Below are 23,832 nucleotides of genomic sequence, written 5' to 3'. Positions count from 1 at the left end.
TACAGTTTCGTTAAAAAGAGTTAAGGTTTTGAAATGACAGTTATTGTCGATAATGCTCAAATAACTGTAGAAGTGAACAGATTATTAGATTCAGTAAAATGCGTTGACCCAGTTTTTACAGGTGAACGGGCCCTCACCTGCAACTAAAGTGTAAAAGTAGGACCATTTACCTTTCAGGATACGAAATATGCACAAAGTAATGACACGTGACAACAGTAGAACACACATGCGTAGAGAACAACATGGTAATCTATTTGAAAGATCAGGATTTTCTGTTTAATTGGCATTTTAAAAGCAGTCTAAGTAAACTTAGGCTCAGTATTACTAAGTATGTTATATTTAGGATTACGCTTTCTTAGTAAAAATGGCATTGTGTATTTCAGTATTACTTAGACTGATTTTAAAAGTTGATGAGCAACAAAAAGACAGGATATTTTATGGATGACAACTTCTTTATTATATTTTGTTACAAAGAGAATTTCCCCGATCACTGCTTACAGACATGCATATTGTTCTACTAATTTGAAGGGAGGTGCCAAACAATTTCAGTAATGGCGCATTTTGGGGGGAGCATCTGCAATAACCAGCCAACCATTGTTTATTTTACAGAGGTACAGATAAGCTACGTATCTGCATACATTACGCAAATATTTGTGAAAACTCAATTCCTATTAAGTCTATTTGCGTACAAGTACGCTTGAATTTTTGTAAATAATCAATACATTTGATCTTACATACGTACAAACAAAAAATAGATAAAACAACTGAGGTATATTGAGAGGTTCTGTTTCAGCACCTGAACTTGGCAACTTGCAGTCTTCCTTATCGTTTCTCATATTACAGATCAAATATAAATAAAAAAGTTGGTTTTGGTTAGGTATGACATAAACCAACAATTAAAACTTTGATTATGTTTTGACTATTAATGGAAAAAATGCAAAATACCGAATTAAGTTTGAGTGAGGTGGGTTCAATTTATTTGGTCACTCAAATGAAAATTAGAATACCCAACTGAGATTTTTACTGTCCAATCCACAAGTGTCTTTTAATAAAGCCCAAACCTGCTTTCTTATCATTCGGCGTCGACATGCCCTTTTATATTCGTACTGTAAATATATATTATATATCCTATATTCTTTTAGTTTTGTATTTTATATGATATAGTCTCTCATAAGTCTGTAAAGATTGGCTCAACGTTTTATTATTCCCTTCTATGTACATATGTATGATGATGAGGTGAGACTCAAATAAATTATCCGTCTGAGATGAACACAAGCGAGTACCTAACACAATGACCCAAAAAATTACCAGAAGCTCTGTCATTATCTGTAATAATTTTGTGCCCCAAACATTTTCTTGTTTTTGTTTTATTAACTGACAGATTAACTACAATACAGTCAAAGTAAACTTAGGCTCAGTATTATTCGTTACACTGCTATACTGAGTGAGTGAGTTTAGTTTAACGCCGCTTTTAGCAATATTCCAGCAATATCACGGCGGGGGACACCAGAAATGGGCTTCATACACTGCACCCATGTGGGGAATCGAACCCGGGTCTTCAGCGTGACGACAGAACGCTTTAACCACTAGGCTACCCCACCACCCCTGCTATACTGGACTCAGTGTAACGAATAATACTGAGCCAAAGTTTACTTAGACTGAACTACAATATGAAATGCTTTGTGTCCGTTAACTTCTCTGAGGTATTTAGTGGGATTTTAAAAAAAATTAATATCGGAGAGACAGACTTCTTTGATTTTGTTTATGAGAAACTGTATTTTGAATCTATATCATGTCACTTGTGTGGAGATTGTTACCAGTGACACGGGGCGGTGGGGTAGCCTAGTGATTAAAGCGTTCGCTCGTCACACCGAATACACAGGATCGATTCCCCATATGGGTACAATGTGTGAAGCCCATTTCTGATTTCTCCCGCCGTGATGTTGCTGGAATATTGCTAAAAGCGGATTAAAATCTATAACTCATTCACTCAACAGTGACAATTTTCCATTATGTATGTTCCAGCTGAGCTGACAATAAAGGGAGTTACCTAATTGTAGCTTCTTCTTTCTTGTTGGTCTTTTTCAAGCAAGTGGATGACAATGTGTTCAGCTCCCAGGGCCCCGTTCCTCAAAGCGATCGTAGCGCTACGACAGTTGTAAGTCTATGTTAAAGTATGGGAGTTACGATCAGCTTAGTGCTACGATCGCTTTGAGGACTGACTGACTGACTGAGTTTGGTTTTACGCCGCTTTTAGCAATATTCCAGCAATATCACGGCGGGGGACACCAGAAATGGGCTTCACTCATTTCCCTATGTGGGGATTCGAACCCGGGTCCTCGGCGCGACGAGCCAACGCTTTAACCACTAGACTACCCCACCGCCCCTCGCTTTGAGGAACGGGGCCCTGGTCGGGAGTGTTATAAAGGGATGAGATACATGTATATCGTCAGGGAATAAAGATTAAATTGAATATGCCACGTGAGCATTATGTAAACGAAGTACTTTGTGCTTCTCATTTGGTATGATAGATTTATGTGTTAACATTAAGTGGATCTTGTTGGAACATATAGATGATGATTTTGCCAGAAGTAAGACTTTCTCTTCTCACAGATACTTGCTCTTTTTTTTAACCCAGTATTTGCCCTTAACCCTGAAAAGCTGCAGGCCCTAAGGACCCAGAACCATCAAAAGTTGTGGGCCCTGGTCAGAATGTGTAGGCCCTATATTTTAATAATAATAAAAAAAATACTCATAGTTATTGGGGATGAAAAAGCTGTCGGCCATAAGGACCTGCAGAAAACAAAAGCTGTGGGTCTGAGTGGTTTCAGTCGGCTTCGGGCCTAAGGACCGACGGTAACTTCGAACGCTGATTTTACCTCCTGTAAAATATATTTAGTCTAATTGAATTAAACTGGTCTTAAATCATTGTGTGATCTCTTTTTGTTATGTATAGAGACTGCATCGTGGATCCACTCGTGACATTAATAAACACATTATTTTTCAGAGTATTTAGTATGTCCATAGAACGAATTTGCTTGTGTGTGTTTGTGTGCGCACGCGCGTGTGTGTGAACAGATTAATTCTTCTTTTATTCCATACTCCTAAAGATCCAGGTTAGAACTGATCTTCAGTAACCCATGCTTGAAGGAATCGGATGGTCAGGCTCGCTGACTTGGTTGTCATGTCATTGTATCCAAATTGTGTATGTCGATTCTTATGATTTTGATCACTGGATTGTCTGGTCCCCAGACTCGATAATTTACAGACAGACACCATTTAGCTGGAATATTGCTGAGCGTGGAGTTAAACAACAAACAAATCAATGTTATATTCCATTAAAGCTGAGAGCCCAGCAGAGTAACAAGTGTCATCTTTTAACGTCATTTTGCATGACACCACCAACCTTGGATCGAACCACCTTCTGGTGTTCCGACGGACGCACAACCCACCACACCACGGAGCGGTTATTTAACAATTAAAAGCTTGAGCCTCCTTGCTAGATCAACCCGTGAAGATCCGGGTTAGAATTGATCTTCCGCAACTCATGCTTGTCGTAAAAGGCGACTAACGGGATCGGGTGGTCAGGCTCGCTGACTTGGTTAACACATGTCATTGGTTCCCAATTGCGCAGATCGTACTCGGACACATGTCTGAATTTCTGAAATATTTTGTTTATGCTGAAATAACTTACATAACTCATCAATAAGCTGCTAATACCATGAACAATTCTATCAGGCCATAATCTTGGATTATTTAAAAGGGTATTTTAACTTAACAAGTTGGTAAGAGTGACATATTTACATGAAAGTTCACTAGCCAGTCAGGCCAGTGCCTGTGAAGATTTACTAGCCCGACCGATATTTACTAGCCACGGGCTAGTATATAGATCCAGGAACCAGATTATCCAGTGTGATATGTCATTCCAGAGTGACATCTTGTCTGTCTCACAAATATATATTCATGAAGACTGAATGTTTGTTTAACAGCAATTCAATATTTGGTCACCTCTTTACAGGTGAATATCATTTTCTGGCTTGCTGTGAAGTAACATGCCACACAATACATTTTATCTTAATTCAACATGGGAGCAAGGGTGTCTCAGTCGAGCAAGGCATTATATTTTACCTGGTTGTACAGAGTTACTTCTCTTTTGCACGCCAGGAACTAAAGATCGTGGGTTCAAATCCTGGTTCTCAGCTGTTATATCTCAACATCATCTGAGACATTCGTCACTTCTGACTTTCGTCCCAAATTTAGTTGTAATGAGGATACTGTTAAAACCCATCTCCTCATTTGACAGGACAGCAAAATTTGTAAAATACGACCACAAAAACTTTCAGTACCTAGATATGGCATTCCAGAGTGACCACTTGTCTGTCTCACAGCTGTGAATTCATTAGGCGGGAAAGAGCCGATAGAAAACTACTGACAACTATTGTATTTTGCAACGTCTTTACACAGCATGTGAAAGCTTACCACTGACTGACTGACTGAGTTTGGTTTTACGCTGCTTTTAGCAATATTCCAGCAACATCACCGTGGGGAACACCAGAAATGGGCTTCACACATTGTACCCTTGTGGGGATTCGAACCCGGGTCTTCGGCGTGACGAGTCAACGCTTCAACCACTAGGCTACGCCACCACCCCGTAAAAGCGTACCAACGCCACCAAGTACATAAATGTATAGAAAGAACAAAGAAATAGTACTGCTCACCCCAAGAGAAGCACAAATATTCATTGTACCAAATTCTTTGCAAGCAATAAAAAAATCCTGTACTTTAAGAAATCAAATGATTCACTGAACCACTTAAGTACTTTCAGGATCTTTAAATGTTATGGAAAGACCTTGTAATCATTTCAGTGGCGTCCCTGTTGAAACACTGCCAAGGTCAAGGTCAAATCCTGGAATGTCAATAAATAACTGCTTCAAGAATATCACTGACATCCACTAAGGCAGAATGTTTATCTCCCAATTGACCAAGACTGAGTGAGTGAGTTTAGCTTTTAGTAATATTTCAGCAATATCACAGCGGATACACCAGAAATGGGCTTTACACATTGTACCCTCCAGGGAATCGAACCAGGTCTTCGGTGAGACAAGCAAACGCATTAACCACTAGGCTACCCCACCGCCCCCAATTGACTAGGACTTCATAGCAGCCATTTTATCCAGGAACTGGAGGTAGACTTGTTTCTGTTGTGAGGATGCAGGGATGAAGTGTCCGCCAGGATGCTGTAGAATCACAGGCTCTTTGTAACTAGGCAGAAGTGCTTCACTCATTTCTGAAACAATAGCATCCACACTTTAACAAGGATTCCAAAACACGATTTTTGTTTTGCTGTTTAAGGCCACACTTGGCAATATTTCATCTATATCGCGACCAGTGTGCTAAATAGTTTCCAAATTTTGCTAGTCAGTCGGGCTAGCTATGCCTGAAAGTTACTAGCCCACAAAATAATTAACCAGTCCAAAATTTGAATGTAGACATGGGTTTCATCATAAAGCTGCTAATATGTTGAACATGTTTATCAGCCATAATCTTGCATGATTTAAAAGTGTGTTATAACTTAACAAGTCAGAGAACGTGATATATTTACAAAAAGATCCCATGAAAATTCACTAGATAGTCAGGCCAATGACTGTGGAGATTTACTGGCCCAAATGGATTTTTACTAGCCACGGGCTAGCGGGCCAGTGGCTATTTCGAACACTGATCGCGGCAGTGTGTAAATAATTGACAATTGGGCTGACTGTTATTGCTCATGATATTCATAAGGTCTGGCTAAATAGATGATAATCAGAAATATCGTTGATGGGAAGAATTCTAAATAATTATTGTTATTATTTATACAATTTTGTTTCATTTAAGTGATATTCAAAATGTTTCCATTGATAGGATCGCAGACAAACATTTGCTTTGAAAAATAGTGTTAATTCAATCACACAATACACAAAGCTTCGTCTTTATTTATGGGATGCTTCTAAATTATGTTCAGGATGCTGTTTTGTTGGTAATCCATCTATAACATGTCACCACTAACCAGTGGTGTGAAATTTTACGATTTTGCTTAGAGTTACCTCAGCGATACTTATCGATTATTGACCGCCCCCGTGGTGTAGTGGTCAGAGCGTCCGCCTGGAGAGCGGACGGTCGCGGGTTTGATCCCCGACTGCGTCACACCAAAAGACTTTAAAATATGGTACTTGTTGGTCCCTGCCTGGCTCTCGGCATTAATGGGTACAACAAGCACTGGTTGGCTCGGAGTCAGTATAATGTGTCCGAGTGGGGTATTCATGCTTCACTGCGGCATGATATCTCCGTGGGCTAGCACTATAAAACCAGTTTCGGTCTGGGCTACTACAAGCAGCCGCACATACACATACACACGCATGCACGTTGTCATATGAGCGAAATATTCTCAAGCACGACGTTAAACCCAATTTCACCTCACCTCACCTCACCTCACCTCACCTTATCGATTAGTGATGAATATTTAGTTAACAACTATTGATCTCTGTGATCTATATTGATAGCCAGCACTAATATCTATCACTGGTTTGTCTGGCCTAGACTCAGATATTGAGATTGCCGTAATGCAGCTGGAATATTGCTTCGGCATTGTGTCATATAAACAAGAAAAAAGTCTTCTTGCCACATAATAGAGCAAAAATATAATACAGGAAAACATTTACCTTTCGGTATAACCTTGTCAGTGTCTCCAAACACGTGTAGCGTTGGTATCGTAACTACTGTTTCATAGAAACTTTCATGAGGTATGGATCTGCTCTTGAATCCCGCCACAAAAATAGCAAAGTTAAACTTGAAAAGATCTGTGGAAAAAGAAAGAAACAGGTTCATGATCAGGTTTACAAGAAGTTCCTGGTTTAAATTCCCTTTTCACACCAATCTCACCAATAGGTGGCTCTTGTAATTCTGGGTAAGAATTAATCGGAACCCTTGTGTGTTGAAGAGAAGTCTAATGGGTAGGTGATCAGGCTGGCTGACTGGCTGTGAACATTGGTGGGGATATAGATCAGCGTTTTACAGGGATTTTCTTCTCAGTTAAAATTTTCTGAAGGATTCCTCGCTGAAGATGGAATGTATCAAATATATTCACAAACTGACCTCCTCCTTCTCTTCCTTAATGGACTTCAGCTTTTATGGAACCTCCTTAAGAACAGGGTGCCGTTGTACAAAACAACCTTAGCGCTAAGGCTACCTGAAGTCTATGTTAAAGTATGGGAGTTACGGTCACCCGAGCACTAAGATCGCTTTGTACAACGGCACCCAGATCAGTTAAACTACACTTTTTAAGATTTGTTTTGTTTCTTCCTTTCCTTGTTGTTTAAGGCCGCACTCCAGGGATCAACAGCATGAGCATCAACACACACAATTAGGACGCAATGATATGTCAACCAAGTCAGCGAGTCTGACCACCCGATCCCGTTAGTCGCCTCTTTACGACAAGCATGGGTTGCTGAAGACCATGTCTATCGTGGATTTTCACAGGTTTGCTTTTCAAAACTTCAAGAAAGAACTACTCTCCCCTATCTATGACCACAGCAGGGTCTCTCAGCGACACGCTATTATGTTTTTCCCTCACTCGTGATCAGGACTGAACTTAAATATCACTTACAGCACAGCAACATTTTACTGCCAATGTACCTACCTGGGTTTCTTTCTTGCAGACAACAAACTAACGACAACAAGCAGGCTCCCTGGCTGAATGCAAGGATCCCATCAAACGGGCCCTGGAAGAAAGGGCACAGTGCTGACGTCAATTAGGGCTGCAGCGAATACTAGTATACTACAAGGTGAATACAATATGTTTCATGAATAGAGGGTGACTTGTACAAACTATTTACTCATGAATACTTCATGTTGAATATCAAGAAATATTTGTAACAAACATATTGTGTAACTGCTTTCGTTGAATGAATGAAAATATGGAAACTATGCTAACAAATTATACAAGCATGTACACGTTTTAGTTCTATTAGGACCACAATTATTGGTCCACGAAATATAGGTGAGGTGAAATGTGCGGCTGCTTGTACTAGCCCAGACTTAAGCTAGTTTTATAGTGCTAGCTCACTGAGATACCATGCCGCAGTGAAGCATGAATACCCCACTCAGACACATTATACTGACTCCGAGCCGACCAGTCCTTGTTGTAGCCATTAATGCCGAACGCCAGGCAGGGACCAACAAGTACCATATTTTAACGTCTTTTGGTATGACGCGGTCGGGGATCGAACCTGTGACCTTCCGCTCTCCGGGCAGACGCTCTAACCACTACACCACGGAGGCGATATATATATAAAGACCATGAATATTGGTCAACAAGATTCATAACTACCATGAATATTGGCACCACAAGAGTGAAAAGTAATGTTTGTCTTGCTCCTATGAACGAAAAACCTACATTTGCTCCAGCAAGCAAAAATCCTACACAATCATTGCGATGTTTCATGTGAAAATCCAGTGTCTGCACGTGCAACAATTGCCACCATATTCTCCAAGTATGTTCCACTAAGCATGCAGTATTCGTATGAAGAGTTCATGTGGCAGGAACAGAATGAATATTTACAACATCTCTCCTCAACATGGCTGTTGGGTAGCCTAATGGTTCATGTGGCAAACAGAAAGCGTCCCCTCACCATGCTGAAGACTGGTTTCGAATCCCCACATGGGTACAATGTGTGAACCCATTTCTGGAGTCCCCCGGCATGCTGGATTATTGGTAAAAGCGACATAAACCCATACACAAATCACTCACCTCTCCTCAACAATGTCTCAAACAGTCTTTAAGGATTCTGGTGGTTTTACCTGTTCCACTATTGACTGTTTGACAAGTTCCACAGATTCATCATATCCCTTGCAGCACTGACTGACTTCTTGGGCATTGTAACTGTCGTCCTCCTGTGAAAACCACCATCCTCGCTCATCTGGAAGCCAGGAAGTGGGGTGAGAAACACAAGACATGAGTTATGTACCTTCTTTAAGGTTGATCTCCTCATTCACTGCCTAACTCAAGAACTGCCTAACTCACGAACTGCCTAACTCCCGAACTCAGCCTAACTCCCGAACTGCCTAACTCACAAACTGCTGAACTCAAGAACTCAGCCTAACTCCCGACCTGCCATACTCTCGAACTGCCTAACTCCCAAATTCAGCCTAACTCCCAAACTGCCTAACTCACGAACTGCCTAACTCATGAACTCAGCCTAACTCCCAAACTGCCTAACTCACAAACTGCCTAACTCACAAACTCAGCCTAACTCCTGAACTGCCTAACTCACAAACTGCTTAACTCCCTAACCTCAGCCTAACTCACAAACTGCCTAACTCACCTCAGCCTAAACTCAGCCTAACTCACAAACTCTGCCTAACTCACAAACTGCCTAACTCCTGAACTCAGCCTAACTCCTGAACTCAGCCTAACTCCTGAACTGCCTAACTCCTGAACTCAGCCTAACTCACTGCCTAACTCAAAACTAAACTCACAAACTCAGCCTAACTCATTCACTGTCTGGCACACCAGTGGTGTGAAATATGTTGATCTCTTTCAGACACTTTTGACATTTTGGCTCAAAATCTCTTCTATGATATGTATCAATAATCAGTCGATATTTAGTTAACAACTATCAATCTCTATGATCTATATCATTAGCCAGCCCTAAAACTTAAAAAAAAGGTGGAGCTTGTACCTATTGGCTGCATTTGTAGGTTTCTTTTATCTACTAAACTAGAAAATCATGTCAAGATAGTTCATGGTGAGGGGGTTGGTGGGGTAGCGTAGTGGTTAAAGCGTTCGCTCGTCACCCGAAGACCGGGTTCAATTCCCCACATGTATACAATGTGTGGCGTCCCCTGCCGTGTAAAACCCAAATCACTCACTCACAGAGATTTACAGGACGCTAATTCCTGCATTCTATACGCATAGAAATTGACAATGGACGCAACAAAATTTATAAGCACGTCCAGAGGGACTCAGGAAAAGTCAAAATACTCTTTGTAAAAATTCCAATCAAGTGACAACAAGTTATCACTGAGTTTGTTACTAGCTGGGTTATGGTATTATTTGCAATTTAATTACTGTAACAATGTGATGATCATGATACACAATAACAGTATTAATAATAATATTAAAGTGTCTGGGACCCCCATTTTGTAGTCCAGGACCCCTGAAAATTAAGAGTATGAGTCCCAGGGACCCTCAAATACAAGACTCCATATAAATCCATGCACTCACTCACTCATGTTACTCCCTCATGGAGAGAATCTTAATGAATGTTGCAGCAAAACAGATGAAACAAAAGGGAAGACAAGATATTTTTACCTACCTGAATTTTGAGCTTCTCCGTCCTCTGAACCCTTCACTGGTGGTACAATGTGTGGTGCTGTGATGAACACTGCAATATACATAATACATATATAACCTACATATAAGGCTTAATGACATTTTCATCTGGAATACTGCTGTATGTGGTGTTAAACAACAAACACAAACAAGTCTATTCTGCTGCCAGGCAGTCAGGAAACAACAGTCTGAGTGGTCCTGGTCTAAGCGTTTTTCTGTTTATGGAATCTCAGATGCAAAGAACATTGTTTTGTTGCCATGGAAACACTTTAAAATTTCAACAGAAATTAAAATGAAATATAGAGTAAAAGTCCAATATATAGATGTATGTATATATCATGTCGTTGGTAAACATTCGTCACCCCATTAATAATTTGCTGAAACCGAGTTCGTGATCAGTGCCTAATGCATTTTTATCATCATCATCATCAACATCATCAATAAAACTCATTCTCACCCAATTCTGCATGTTTCTTGATAATCTTCCTAAATGCTCCAGTACGTTCCCTGAAAGTCTGTCCATTCTGCCTGTAATGAAGATAAAACTTTAACATAAAATGATAAAAAGACCACCATATTGTGCCATCTTAGCTCACCTGGATTGTTTGTGAGAAGTTTTAGAACAAAGGGTCCTTGAGCAAAGTTCAACATTGAGATTCTATCATTGTCTGCATAAGTGTGGAACGATCTACCATCTACCCTGAGAAACTCAACATCCCATGACATATTCAGGAAAGGCCTATAAATCAGCAGCGTTCGAAATACCTGCCTGTCCGACCGCCCGGGACGGGTTATTTTCAACACGGACTGCCTTGCCTTGTGTTTTGTCGTTATTAAACAATCACAGTTGATGTCTTGATGAAAGTTCCAAACTGAAGTTGTCTCCCCAAAACATGTCCTTGACTCCCTGGGGCGAGGTGGGGTAGCCTTGTGGTTAAAGCGTTAAAGCTCGTCCGCGAAGACCAGGGTTCGATTCCCACATGGGTACAATGTGTGAAGCCCATTTCTGGTGTCCCCGCGCCCGTGATATTGCTGGAATATTGCTAAAAGCGTGAAACCAAACTCACCTCACCTTGACTCCCTCTCATGACACTAGGGAGTCATATGACTCCGAAAATTTTTATGCCTAGCCACTGAACTGAACAAAACACTACAACTTCATAAGAAATATGTGGGACAGAATTCAGACATCTCAGCCTGTCAATTTCAGAATAGGAGATCAATATGCTTGTTTGTTTGTTGTTTAACGCTCCACCCAGCAATTTTCAAGCTATATGGAAACTGTAAATAATCGAGTCTGGACCAGACAATCCAGTGATTGACATCGTGAGCATCGATCTATGCAATTGGGATATGATGACATGTGTCAACCAAGTCAGCACGCCTGACCACCCAATAATGCTGGAAAATTGCTAAAACCTTTGTAAACCTCAACTCACTCACTCACACACACTGCATTTCCATCTCGAATAATCTACTCACCTATATCCATGTAAACACAGTATCTGAAATACAAGGTACAGTAAACTGCATTAACTCAATATTACACTCATCATAACTGTATGGTCATGCAGCTAATTAGTCTGTTTGCAGTGAAAACGCACCGATGAATTTCAATTCATAAACAAAATAGTAAATCGGATAAAGTGGAATTGTTTGATTGCTTGTCCTCCCAATTTTACCTTGTCAAATGAACATTAAAATCTCAGAATTCTATTCAACTTAGGATAAAAGTTGTTTAACAAACTATCATAGTTTCAAATTGCTATTATTGGTTTGTATTACAAGGGGTATGCACACCTGAGAACAAGTAGAGTTTTGTCTGGTCTAAGTTAACGCTCATCACTTTCAACCGCTAGTGCAATCGTGCATTTGTTTCACTGTTCCAACTACTGCTCTTTTTTAGGCACGCAGCTATTAGCAATATTCCACTTTGAGGCCACACCCAGCAATATTCCAGCTATATGGAGACGGACCAGACAAACCCAGTGATTTACATCATGAGCATCAATCTACACAATTGGGATACGATGACACGTCTCAACCAAGTCAGCAAGCCTGACCACCCGATCCCGTTAGTCATCTTTAACAACAAGCATGGGTTACTGAAGGCTAATTCTAACCAGATCTTCAGAGGTTGTTTTCATGCAGGCATAGGTTTGGGGTAGCTTTTACCATCAGCTTCAGTCTTGCTCTTTCCATTGTTTCCAATAGTTCAGGGATCGAAATAGTGCTTAATTTCCATGCCGTGGCATGGTAAATATTGAAATAGCAGTGGACGAAATATGTTCAAGGTGCCCTAGCTGCATGACTAAAATTGTTAAAATAATTCACACCATGATTCAGTTCATGGAAAATGTGATAAATCTGACAACTCGAATGATTCAAAACTATTTTTTCAACCTGTCAAACTGTTTGTTGGTGGCACTCTCAATCTTGCATAGATTAGCATGGGTGTGGCCATATTTTGAATGCTAATGTGCATAACAGGGAATCCTGTTTTAGATGATAACGTACAGTTTGTTGGTTAGTTTACGGATCCAGGACAAAAGAAGCTGGTCTATTCTGGCAGTCATAATTGTGTTCAGGAAATCTAGTTCTCAAGTTTACAGGATTACATGATGTTTACTGATTTATTGAACAAAGTGAAATGACATAATTGTTGTGATTTTAAGTTTAACTGGACCATCAGAAGGTTTTGGCATACCTTTCACAAAGACACACCAAAATTAACTGTCTGATGCCCAATGGCACCCTTGGAAATAATTGCATTTCTATCTGTAGTTTCTAAATCACCCACATTGTCGACATATGACACTGACTGGCGGTGAAGATCCAGGGTTAGAATTGGTCTTCAGCATCCCGTGCTTGTTGTCAGAGGTGACTAATGGGATCAGGTGGTCAGACTCTCTAACTTGGCTGTCACATCTCATCATATCCCAATTGTGTAGATCGATGCTCATGCTGTTGATCACTGGTTTTCTGGTCCATTATTACAGTCAAAATGACAGTGGATATTTAATCGTTCAATCGTCTTAGCTTTCAATCTGATTGTTTCCTGGCAGTATAGGTAAACAGTGGTCAGGTGTGAATGAAAAGAGGCGTTTTGATCAAATCACAAAGACCGTTTTGTTGTTGGTCTATTTTGCCCTGCCTCCCGTTTACTCGAGTGCAAAACAACGGGCAAGACGTGTCGATGTTACCACGGACGCTAGAAGCACCTTGAGAGTGTAACACATGAATAACTAATTATGAATAACTAACTGTTAATTAATGTTATATAAACATTATTTACTGTTTACCCGTAAGACGTCCGGTTTTGTCGAAGCCATCATACACGCGACCAGAACGCCACAAGATCGCGAGGGTTAACAAACGCGACATCGCCGTAAAACGGCACCAAACGTAACTGGTAAAAATATTACTTTGAAGCAAATCCACAATCTCGTTTGTTCAATCAGGTATAGTCTACGTCTTCTATTCTCCCTGGTTCAATGTATCAGGCGCCAAAACGTTTATTTCTGTCTCAGATACCGGTGGTCTTTTATCAGAGAAACGATGTTGTCGTCGAGATAAATGAAGGAACTACTTCCGATATGAACAAGCAATGGTATAAATTATATGGTCTCTGCTACCAGTAAAAAAGGGGGTGGTGTGATGATTATAAGAGAGGGGTGTGGTCACCCATTTTGCTCTGGGGAGGTATTGGTTTTGTGCAGTGTGTGTGTGTGTGTGTGTGTGTGTGTGCGTGCGCGTGCGTGCGTGCGCGCGCGCGCGCGTGTGTGTGTGTGTGTGAGAGAGAGAGAGGTGGGTGGGTGGTGTTGTCACTTATACTTCGTACATAAAAATTGAACCATAAATTATGAAAGGTCTCTAAATACGGGAATGCTCTGTTAGTTTGGTTGCCAAATGGTATCAACAACTATTTAACAACCTTGCCACTTGTTAAGGTGAGGCCAAAACGTTAAATAAGTGGCGTCATATAGTGATGTTAGTCCTTGGGCTAATATAGGTCTCTCACACACACACGCACGCACGCACACGCACACACACGCGGGGAATTTTGAAGACTATATTTTTTTGAAAGCTTATCATATGTACATTCAAATTCCAGGTGTTTGCAGGCTGGGTGCGGGGAATTTTTAACGCAGTGACCCCCCAAAGAGGGTCAGGGTGGGAAACATTTGGGAAAATTAGTTTTTGCTTTTTTCACCAAATACATTCTAATAACTGCTTTCTATCAGGACCTATAACAATATTTAAGGTTTATTGAATAGTTACAGGTACAGGAAGACATTTACTTTGAAATATGCTTTGCGTCTAAGGAAAAAATAAACTTTATAGCTGTTTTTCTACACTTTCTAGTGGGCAATTGTTTTAAGAAGGTATTCTTGTTTCAGTAGCTCTAAAATGATCAAAATTAATGTTACAGCTATACTTAAAGCATGAACAGACTTTGAGATGGCTTATTGTAGTCTGGGTGCTGGGGTGAAAAGGTGAAAACTTCTGTTCTATTTGACAAAGGCTCTGGTGACAAACGAAGACTTCTGGATGTACAAAGTATCATCAATCTGAAAGGGTCCACTCTGTGCAATGTCCAGCCAGCCCTTCATGCATTTACAGGACGTGATACCACCAGTGCCTTTGTCAGACGCGGCAAAGTTCTCCCCATTGAGCTTCTCGAATCTCACCCTGAATTTGTGAATGCTTTTTCCAAGATAGGACTTTCTGATGACATAACTACTGACTTGTTGAGGTCTTTGGACTCCATTGTCTGTCATATGTATGGTCAAGTCACAAACAATGTAAATGAGGCTCGCTGCCAAATCTTCATGAAGAAGTTAAAACCCAAGGGAGGACAGACTATGACAAACTATGATGGTGTAGACATGAGACTCCTTCCATCTTGCAGAGACTCACTACACATGCACTTGCAGCGTGAGATCACCAGGCCTTGATCTTGGTCAATGCTGACAAGAATACCCCAGTGTTGCTCACCCTGTGGGCTAAGGGTGGCTGAAAGGGGGAGTAAATGCTCTGAAATGTCAATGGACCATAGGCAACATCCTTCCACAAGAGTTGACTGACATAATATCCAGCAAGAACTTAGATTTGAGTAGAATAGAGGATTCAGACGAAGTTGAGATTGAGAGTCTTATGGACACAAGCTATGATGATTCGGCATAAAGGTACATAAATATAAGTAATGGTAACTCAATGTTATAAAAAGCCAAAGTGAGAATAAACCACCATGCTTTAAGTATAGCTGTAACATAAATTTTGATCATTTTAGAGCAATTGAAGAAATAATACGTACTTTAACCAACTGCCAACTAGACAGTGTAGAAAAACAGCATTCAAGTCTGATTTCCCCCTTAGACACAATGCATTTTTCAAATTTAAAGTCTTCCTGTGCCTCTAACTAAATAATAAATGTTAGATATTTTCATTGTTCCTGATAAAGGGCAGTTATAAGAATGTATTTTGTGAAAAAAAAAAAAAACTCATTTTTCCAAATTTTTACCCCCTGGCCCCCCTCTTGGGGGGTCAGGGCATGAAAAATCCCCAGCACCCAGATTACAATAAACTATCTCAAAGTCTTTTCATGCTTTAAGTATAGCTGTAACATTAATTTTGATCATTTTAGAGCTATTGAAACAAGAATACCTTCTTAAAACAATTGCCCACTAGAAAGTGTAGAAAAACAGCTATAAAGTTTAATTTTTCCCTTAGACGCAATGCATATTTCAAAGTAAATGTCTTCCTGTACCTGTAACTATTCAATAAACCTTAAATATTGTTATAGGTCCTGATAGAAAGTAGAAAGCAGTTATTAGAATGTATTTTGTGAAAAAAGCAAAAACTAATTTTCCCAAATTCTCCCCACCCTGACCCCTTTTGGGGGGTCACTGCGGGAAAATTCCCCCGCACCCAGCCTGCAAACACCTGGAATTTGAATGTACATATGATCATATGATATGCTTTCAAAAAATATAGTCTTCAAAATTCCCCGTTTGGGGAGAGTCACCTATATCAGCCCATGGACTATGTGCATTCATCCGCGCGTGCGTGCGTGTGTGTGAGTGAGTGAGTTTAGTTTTACGCCGCACTCAGCAATATTCCAGCTATATGGCGGCCCGTGTGTGTGAGAGGTAGGGGTGCGCACACACACCCTTTTGTCCTGAAAGTTTATTTATGACCATTGTCGGCGGTGTAAATGAACTGTGACCCTCTTTCTCAAAAAACTGTATCCGCCCCTGCCCAATTGTGTAGATCAATGGTCATGCTGTTAATCACTGCATTGCCCGAACCAGACTCGATTATTTACATGCAGACCGCAACCATATAGCTGGGATATTGCTGAGTGCGGCGTTAAACAACACATAAACCAACCAGAATTCGTAGCCAATGTGTTAAGAATTGGCTTAAGAGGTTCTTAGGGCTACGAACTTTTCGAGAATAGCCAGCCAGATGTAATGTCGTTTCATCACTGCATTGCAAGATTCTTAAAATATTTCTTTTAATTCTAGTACAAGGTTTGACAGTTGTTGCGAAGTGGAATATAAACTTAACTGACTAAATGCGAATTTCCTTGATGTATGCGAGGAACTAAATGTGACTGACTGACTGACTGAGTTTAGTTTTACGCCGCTTTTAGCAATATTCCAGCAATATCACGGCGGGGGACACCAGAAATGGGCTTAACACATTGTGCCCATGTGGGGAATCGAACCCGGGTCTGCGGCGTGACGAGCCAACGCTTTAACCACTAGGCTACCCCACCGCCCCAACTAAATGTGAATCTCTTTGAAAAAAATGTAAATGTGACAGTAAACTAAATATGATACGTCAAAGTCTGTACTCTAACCCAACAGCCTAGCTTTATTGAAGCTAGTTATATTTTTTTGTGCCTCATATTGCAACGAGCTATCAAAATCTGTTGTTCTACCAACCTAAACGTCCTTCTGGACAAACCGCCTCCGTGGTGTAGTTGTTAGAGCGTCCGTCCGGAGAGCAAGCGGAAGTTCGCGGGTTCGATCCCCGGCCGCGTCATACCAAAAGACGTAACATATGGTACTTGTTGGTCCCTGCCTGGCGCTCGGCATTAATGGGTGAAACAAGGAATGGTCGGCTCGAAGTCAGTATATAGTGTCTGAGTGGGGTATTCATGATTCGCTGCGGCATGGTATCTCAGTGAGCTAGCACTATAAAACCAGCTTAGGTCTGGGCTAGTATACAAGCAGCTACACACACGCATGCACGTCGTCGTATGAGCGTAACAGTCTCAAGTACGACGTTAAACCCTAGTTTACCTCGCCTCCCTGGACAAGGCTGGCTGACTTGGTTGAGTGATCGTATCCCAATTGCGTAGATCGTACTCAGGTGTTGATCACAGGAGTGTCTGGTCCAGAGTGAAACGTTAACCAATCAACCCATCCAATATACATGGACCAGCTATCAAAACCAACAAGTTTTACACCAATTCTCACAGAGAATGCCCAATTTGAAAGACACAAATCGTAAAAAAATAAAGACAATATTTCTGTCACCTGTTGTTGCTGTTTTATTGAAGAAAGTGTCACGAACGAAAATCAGAAATCGTAGCACTCAAGGGGAGCTTGTAAAAATTCCATCACATCTCATACAATACCACCCTACACGATCGTTGTCATCTACGTGACTTTTCTTTATGATGGCTGCATAACACATTGAATGGAGATATCATTCACAAAGTTCAGTCGTTAATCCCAAAGTTGTGTTTCGTTAAGAAAACAACATTACATGTAACATCCTTTCCACTCAGTTGTGTTTGTTAGCATTATAACAATAAACTTTATCAAGGCAAAGCTCTTGAAAATATCATTTTATGTTATACTTTTAAAAGCAGTTCTTAACGCAAAAAAAGACGACAAAAAGAATCGACATCTGAGAGGTAATATAATGAACTTCACTGAGAATACAACAGCATTATAAAAGGTAATATTATTGATCAGGTTGTGAATGAATGCCTTTGTAACGTAGAATACAGAATTGCACAAAAAACACTTGTTCAGATGAATAACATTCATTCCTTCTTTTTGTTTATTCCCTTGTCCGTAATCCCGCTGGATGAGTCTTGCCCATTCTGTCAGAATTCAACAATGATATTTTGTAATCTACGTTACCAAACTGTAATCTACGTTACCTTATAAACTAATTCATTGAACGTAATACTCGTCCTCATATAGACTGATTTTACATCAATTTACCATATATGAAAGTCATTATTGCTACTTGATTAGCAATAAATAAAATATTCATAACAGCTACCGGAACATGTGATAGTTATGAAGGTATTACTTGACTTATTGCAATCTACGTTACCATACTTTGAGGAGTCAGTACAAACTTGAGGGGAAATATATGATGCAGATTTCTTACGAGATCGAAATATCATATGTTTAGGGTTAAGATCAATGTATGTGATATTAAAACTATTGATACCAGCTTCACGAAATACAACTTTTATCAATCTTTTGAAATGATGACTAACGACACCCAAATACCAAATGCTTCTACCGAAGAATTCTCAACAGTAGAACAATTGTTTTGAAATATTCTGAAACTACATCTCTCAATGAAGTAAATTAACAAACATTCTTACCTGTTTCAAAGGGGAATTACCCGAATAAAGATGAAGTTTCCCTCCCAAATTTGAATTTCGTGAAATGTCACGGAAGTGCTTGCGATCATGTGACAGCAACTGGCGGCAACCCGTTGTAGGTTATCAAATTATATGCCTGGGTTCTCTGACTATGCTACGAAGCGAAATCTTCTATTTCAGTAATATTTTGTAAGATTGAAGTGGTAACGTAGATTTCATAACGTAGATTACTTTCACCGTTTGCAGACTACCATGATCTTGACTGGAAGCATATTTCACTCCCTCTTCGGTTTTATTACACTATGAAAACACAAAGCATTCATTCTAATCACTTTCATGGGTAGCTGTTAGTCATGTTTCTGTAACAGTAATGGTAACGTACCTTTCATGCTTAACACAACTCTTATTATAGACCGGGTTCGTCTTTGTGTACGGTTATATATGGTATGATGTGTTCCAAGATGACACTTTTGCACATAAACTATATCCATAAACGCTTGCGAGCATTCCAAACAAATGTTTGCCAATATATATGCATTTTACACTGCATTTTACGTTCTGGAACGTACATTACCGCTATTGTGGCGACATATTTCGTAGTAGTGTCACATTTGTGTGAGAGCGAGAGAGAGACATTTGAGAGAGAGAGAGAGAGAGAGAGAGAGATTTATTTGCATATAAGGCCAAACGACCTACAGTACAAAATAGTACATAATATAATTGTTGATGTTACCAAATGTGTACATAGTTTGGATCGAAGAAACGAGTTTGCTAACAATGTTTCGCAAAAAAAACATATTTCAAATATTTCACAGACTTGTTGATGATATTATATCAGAGGATGATCAGAGTGTCACACTTGTTTTGTTTATTATGATAATCCCTTCATTTTTTCAAAGGTTTTATATTCATGTACGTACAACCTATGGGGGGTGATTTTAAACGCCTATGATGGTAAACATACTAAGTGTATCCATTTGTTGAAACACTACAGCTTTGGCAACTCGAAGAATGAATAAATTGTGACACATATTTTGGTTGTTACAAACAAAATAGCGATTACCAGTCGATTTCTACGAATTATACCATGTTTACTTGGTAGTACTGGATGCGTATTTGACTTTTATTCGTGTGTATTCGTCTGCTTAACAAGTACAAATCAAAACGACATAAGAAATGGCCAATTTGGGCATTCTCTCTGAGAATTGGTGTTTAATCTACGTCCTATCATCTTGAAAATAATATCTTGGAAACTATCCTCTGCACATGTTTGCACATAGGGCTGGGACGGGTCCAAATTTCTACCCGGGTACCCCACCCCCTATCACCCTACCCTACCCGGATACCCGTTATGTTAATTCCTGACATCAAATTTGTAAGAAATGGCAATATATTCTTCAGCTCGGAGACAATTTCAAGTTTATCTAATATCTTATCCACGCATTATATTCAAAACAGGTGACTGCACAATTATGTCTAAATCTTCAAAGTCAATACAACCTTTTCATCATGAAAGAATAACATATTACATACTCTAATCTATTAGTCACATGGTCGTAACGGGTCCGGGTACTGAGACGGGTACCAAACTCATTACCCACCCGTCCCGGTATCCAGGTTACCCGTACCAGTCCTGTTTGCACACTTATGTACAGAGTTAGTAAGTGAGTGAGTATGGTTTTACGCCGCTTTTAGCAATATTCCAGCAATATCATGGCGGGGGACACCAGAAATGGGCTCCACGCATTGTGCCCATGTGGGGATTCGAACCCGAGTCTTCGGCGTGAAGAGCGGAGGCTTTAACCACTAGGCTACCCCAACGCCCCTAACGCTCATATAGCTTTCTACTGACGTACGAGAGTTGCATATGAAAGAATGGACATATAGATGAAGTTGTTGATTCTATGGGAATAAATGATAATAATCTTAGCATTATGGATTAATATTGGGTTACTTGTGTTACAATATTCATGGAAAGTCCCTAAAGGAAAGAAGCAGAGAAACGTTAAATGAGACATCTTCCAGAGTTTACAACTGATGCTGTGAAGAGGTAATCAGACCTAACAGTGTTATTACAACAATTTCACTCCCATCACACTAAATACCCTTAATTCCATTTTGGTTCACGTTAATTGTTGATTAATACGGGCCATCCCGAAATGGACAGAGGTATAATCTATAGTATTGGAGAAGACGTTGCGGTTGATGCGTTTCTTTTTTCAAAACAACAAACAGAACACTTTCGATAACATAAAGAATTTTCTGGATTTCATCTTCTTTTTATTCTTTGATACGTTGTTTCGGGGCTTGTTCCGGCCCCATCATCAGTTACCTGTGATGATGTTCATCAAATAGCGGGGGGCGGTGGGGTAGCCTCGTGGTTAAAGCGTTGGCTCGTCACGCCGAAGGCCTGGGTTTGATTCCCCACATGGGTACAATTTGTGAAGCCCATTTCTGGTGTCCCCGCCGCGATATTGCTGGAATATTGCTAAAGCGGCGTAAAAACTAAACTCAGTCAACTATGTTTAGTAGTTACTAGAACTAAGAGTGGATTTTTGTGAGATCACACCTTCTGGTGAGTATAATTGTTTGCCAGAAGAGGAAACGTCACTCGCGGGTACACTACCGGAACGACGTGGGCTCCAAGCACCATATAGACATCCAATCCACAAACGAGAAGACCCCCTGCCGTGATATTGCTGGAATATTTCTAAAAGCGGCGTAAAACTAAAACTCAGTCAGTCAGTGAGTCATCAAATAGCATCTCCTAACCAAGCATCTAACTTTTGATAGCGTCGTCCAAAGTCATTATCTCAGTTTTGTATCCAACACAGTGATAAATAAAAATACTAAACAAAACAAACAAAACCCAAACAACTTGAGTTGTATTGGGGATCTTAGGCAACAAACCCGTGAATATCCAGGTTAGAATTGATCTTCAGTAACCCATGCCTATCGTAAGAGGCGACTGACGGGATCGGGTGGTCACTTCCGCTGACTTGGTTCCCAATTGCGTAAATCGTTGCTCGTGATGTTGATCACTGTATTGTCTGGCCCAGACTCGATTATTTACAGACCGCCGCATAGCTGGAATATTGCTGAGTGCGGCCTAAAGCTAAACTCACGCGACAATAATGTTCATGGATTATACCCAGACCTCAGTCATCCCTCTTGGGTTGTCAGTCAAGATATGCTGACGTCATGTTACGATGATGTATTGGCCGCTGTCGGTTGATCCGTACTTAGACATACATCTACCTATGTCAGCAATGGGATCAGAAACGTAATAATAATGTGTCCATTTATATAGCGCCAAACTCCACACCAGGTATGCTCACCGCGCTAACAATCAAGGCACAACACATTATTACCCCGGATAACCCAAGCTGAATGTTAGGCGTTAGAAGGTTATAGTCACATGACTTTTTCCACCGGGTACCCATTTTCCTGCTGGGTGAACAGAGACAATTTTGAACAAACTCCCTTGCCTAAGGTGAGACCACATGTGTCACATGTGCTTCGTTGTGGGTAGTCCTAGAAACTCTCAGGAGTCAAGCTGCCAAACACGGTCACCCATCCAAGGACTCTCCGAGCTCGACGCTGCTTAGCTTCACCGATTTGTGACCTGAGCTTTGAGCACAGGACCACGCGCCACCACAAGGATATAATATAGGATATAATATAAACTCTGTCAAAAAGAAACGCAACCCCTGTATTTTAGAGAGATTTTGAACTGAAGTTTTAGGACGACACGGCATTTTTATTATTTAAGACAGAAGTCTGAAATTTGGCAGAATAATAACCCAGATGGGCATGTTTAAAATTGTCATTTCAAAAGTCATCTCACAGACACCAGTTTGTCACCAGGGGGCGTCTTTCTCAGTATCTCGTATGAGCACCACGCGCTGCAATCACTGCACGGCATCTCCTTGGACAAGAACGGATAAGACGCCGGATTCTTTCCTGGGGAATGGCTCTCCACTCTCCCTGCAGTGCAACGGCGAGCTGTTGCAGCGTCTGTGGCGGCGGCTGACGTTGACGTACGCGTCGATCCAGAGTATCCCACAGGTGTTCAATAGGGTTGAGGTCTGGTGATTTAGAGGGTCATGGCAAGACATTGACGTTGGAATTCTGCAGAAAGTTCATTGTTGCACGTGCAGTAGCAGGCCGGGCGTTGTCCCGTTGAAAAATCTGTGTCTGTTGGTCAATAATCAGGAGAAGGTGAAGCTCTAACACGTGGTTGATGTAACGTTGGGCTGTCAGGTTCCCTGGAACGATCACCAAGTCTGATTTCTGGTTGTATGAGATGGTTCCCCAAACCATGACGCTTTCTCCGCCAAATCTGTCCACCTGTCGGACGCAGATGGGCGCAAAACGTTTATGACGTCTCCTATACAGACGCTGTCTTCCGACGTGACGTTGCAAAGAAAACGTGATTCATCAGAAAACCAGATTCGCCTCCAGTTTTGTAAAGTCCGTATCCTTACGTTGTTGCACCACCTGGAGTCGTCGGCGTCGATGTAGGGGCGTAGTACAGGTCCAACAACTGGTCTACAGGCACGTAAACCCGCTTCTTTCAGACGGTTCCTAATCGTTTGAGCTGACACTCTCCTCAAATCTGGTATTTGTGTGGCAGTCACGGTTGGTAGGGGCATGCCGATTACGCAGGTGATGGACCCGGATGTACCGATCTTGCAGGGGGGTCGTGATTCTTGGCCTTCCACTTCTCGGGCGATCGTTGGTCAAATTGAAGTTGTTGTAGCGGCTCCAAAGTCGGGATATCGTTGTTTTGTGAACATTTAGGTGCCGTGCAACAGTT

General features: G+C 40.8%; 1 protein-coding gene across 1 annotated transcript; it reads right to left on the bottom strand.

Moving 5' to 3' along the window:
* Window positions 1-4,708: 4,708 nt before the first annotated feature.
* On the bottom strand, window positions 4,709-13,758 carry LOC124264281 (esterase OVCA2-like). The gene is made up of 8 exons (XM_046699019.1): window positions 13,672-13,758; window positions 11,852-11,874; window positions 10,827-10,897; window positions 10,353-10,421; window positions 8,836-8,954; window positions 7,676-7,757; window positions 6,699-6,836; window positions 4,709-5,287 (listed from the first exon to the last, which is right to left on the bottom strand). The coding sequence occupies exons 1-8, from the start codon at window positions 13,702-13,704 to the stop codon at window positions 5,148-5,150; spliced, it is 675 nt and encodes a 224-aa protein (XP_046554975.1). The 5' UTR covers window positions 13,705-13,758; the 3' UTR covers window positions 4,709-5,147.
* Between the last annotated feature and the right edge of the window lie 10,074 nt (window positions 13,759-23,832).

Source organism: Haliotis rubra, unplaced genomic scaffold (assembly GCF_003918875.1).
Source record: "Haliotis rubra isolate DU_JTF1 unplaced genomic scaffold, ASM391887v1 Scf918, whole genome shotgun sequence".
NCBI lineage: Eukaryota > Metazoa > Mollusca > Gastropoda > Lepetellida > Haliotidae > Haliotis > Haliotis rubra.
The sequence above is the reverse complement of the archived record's forward strand: the minus strand, read 5'-3'. Positions and strand labels throughout refer to the sequence as shown.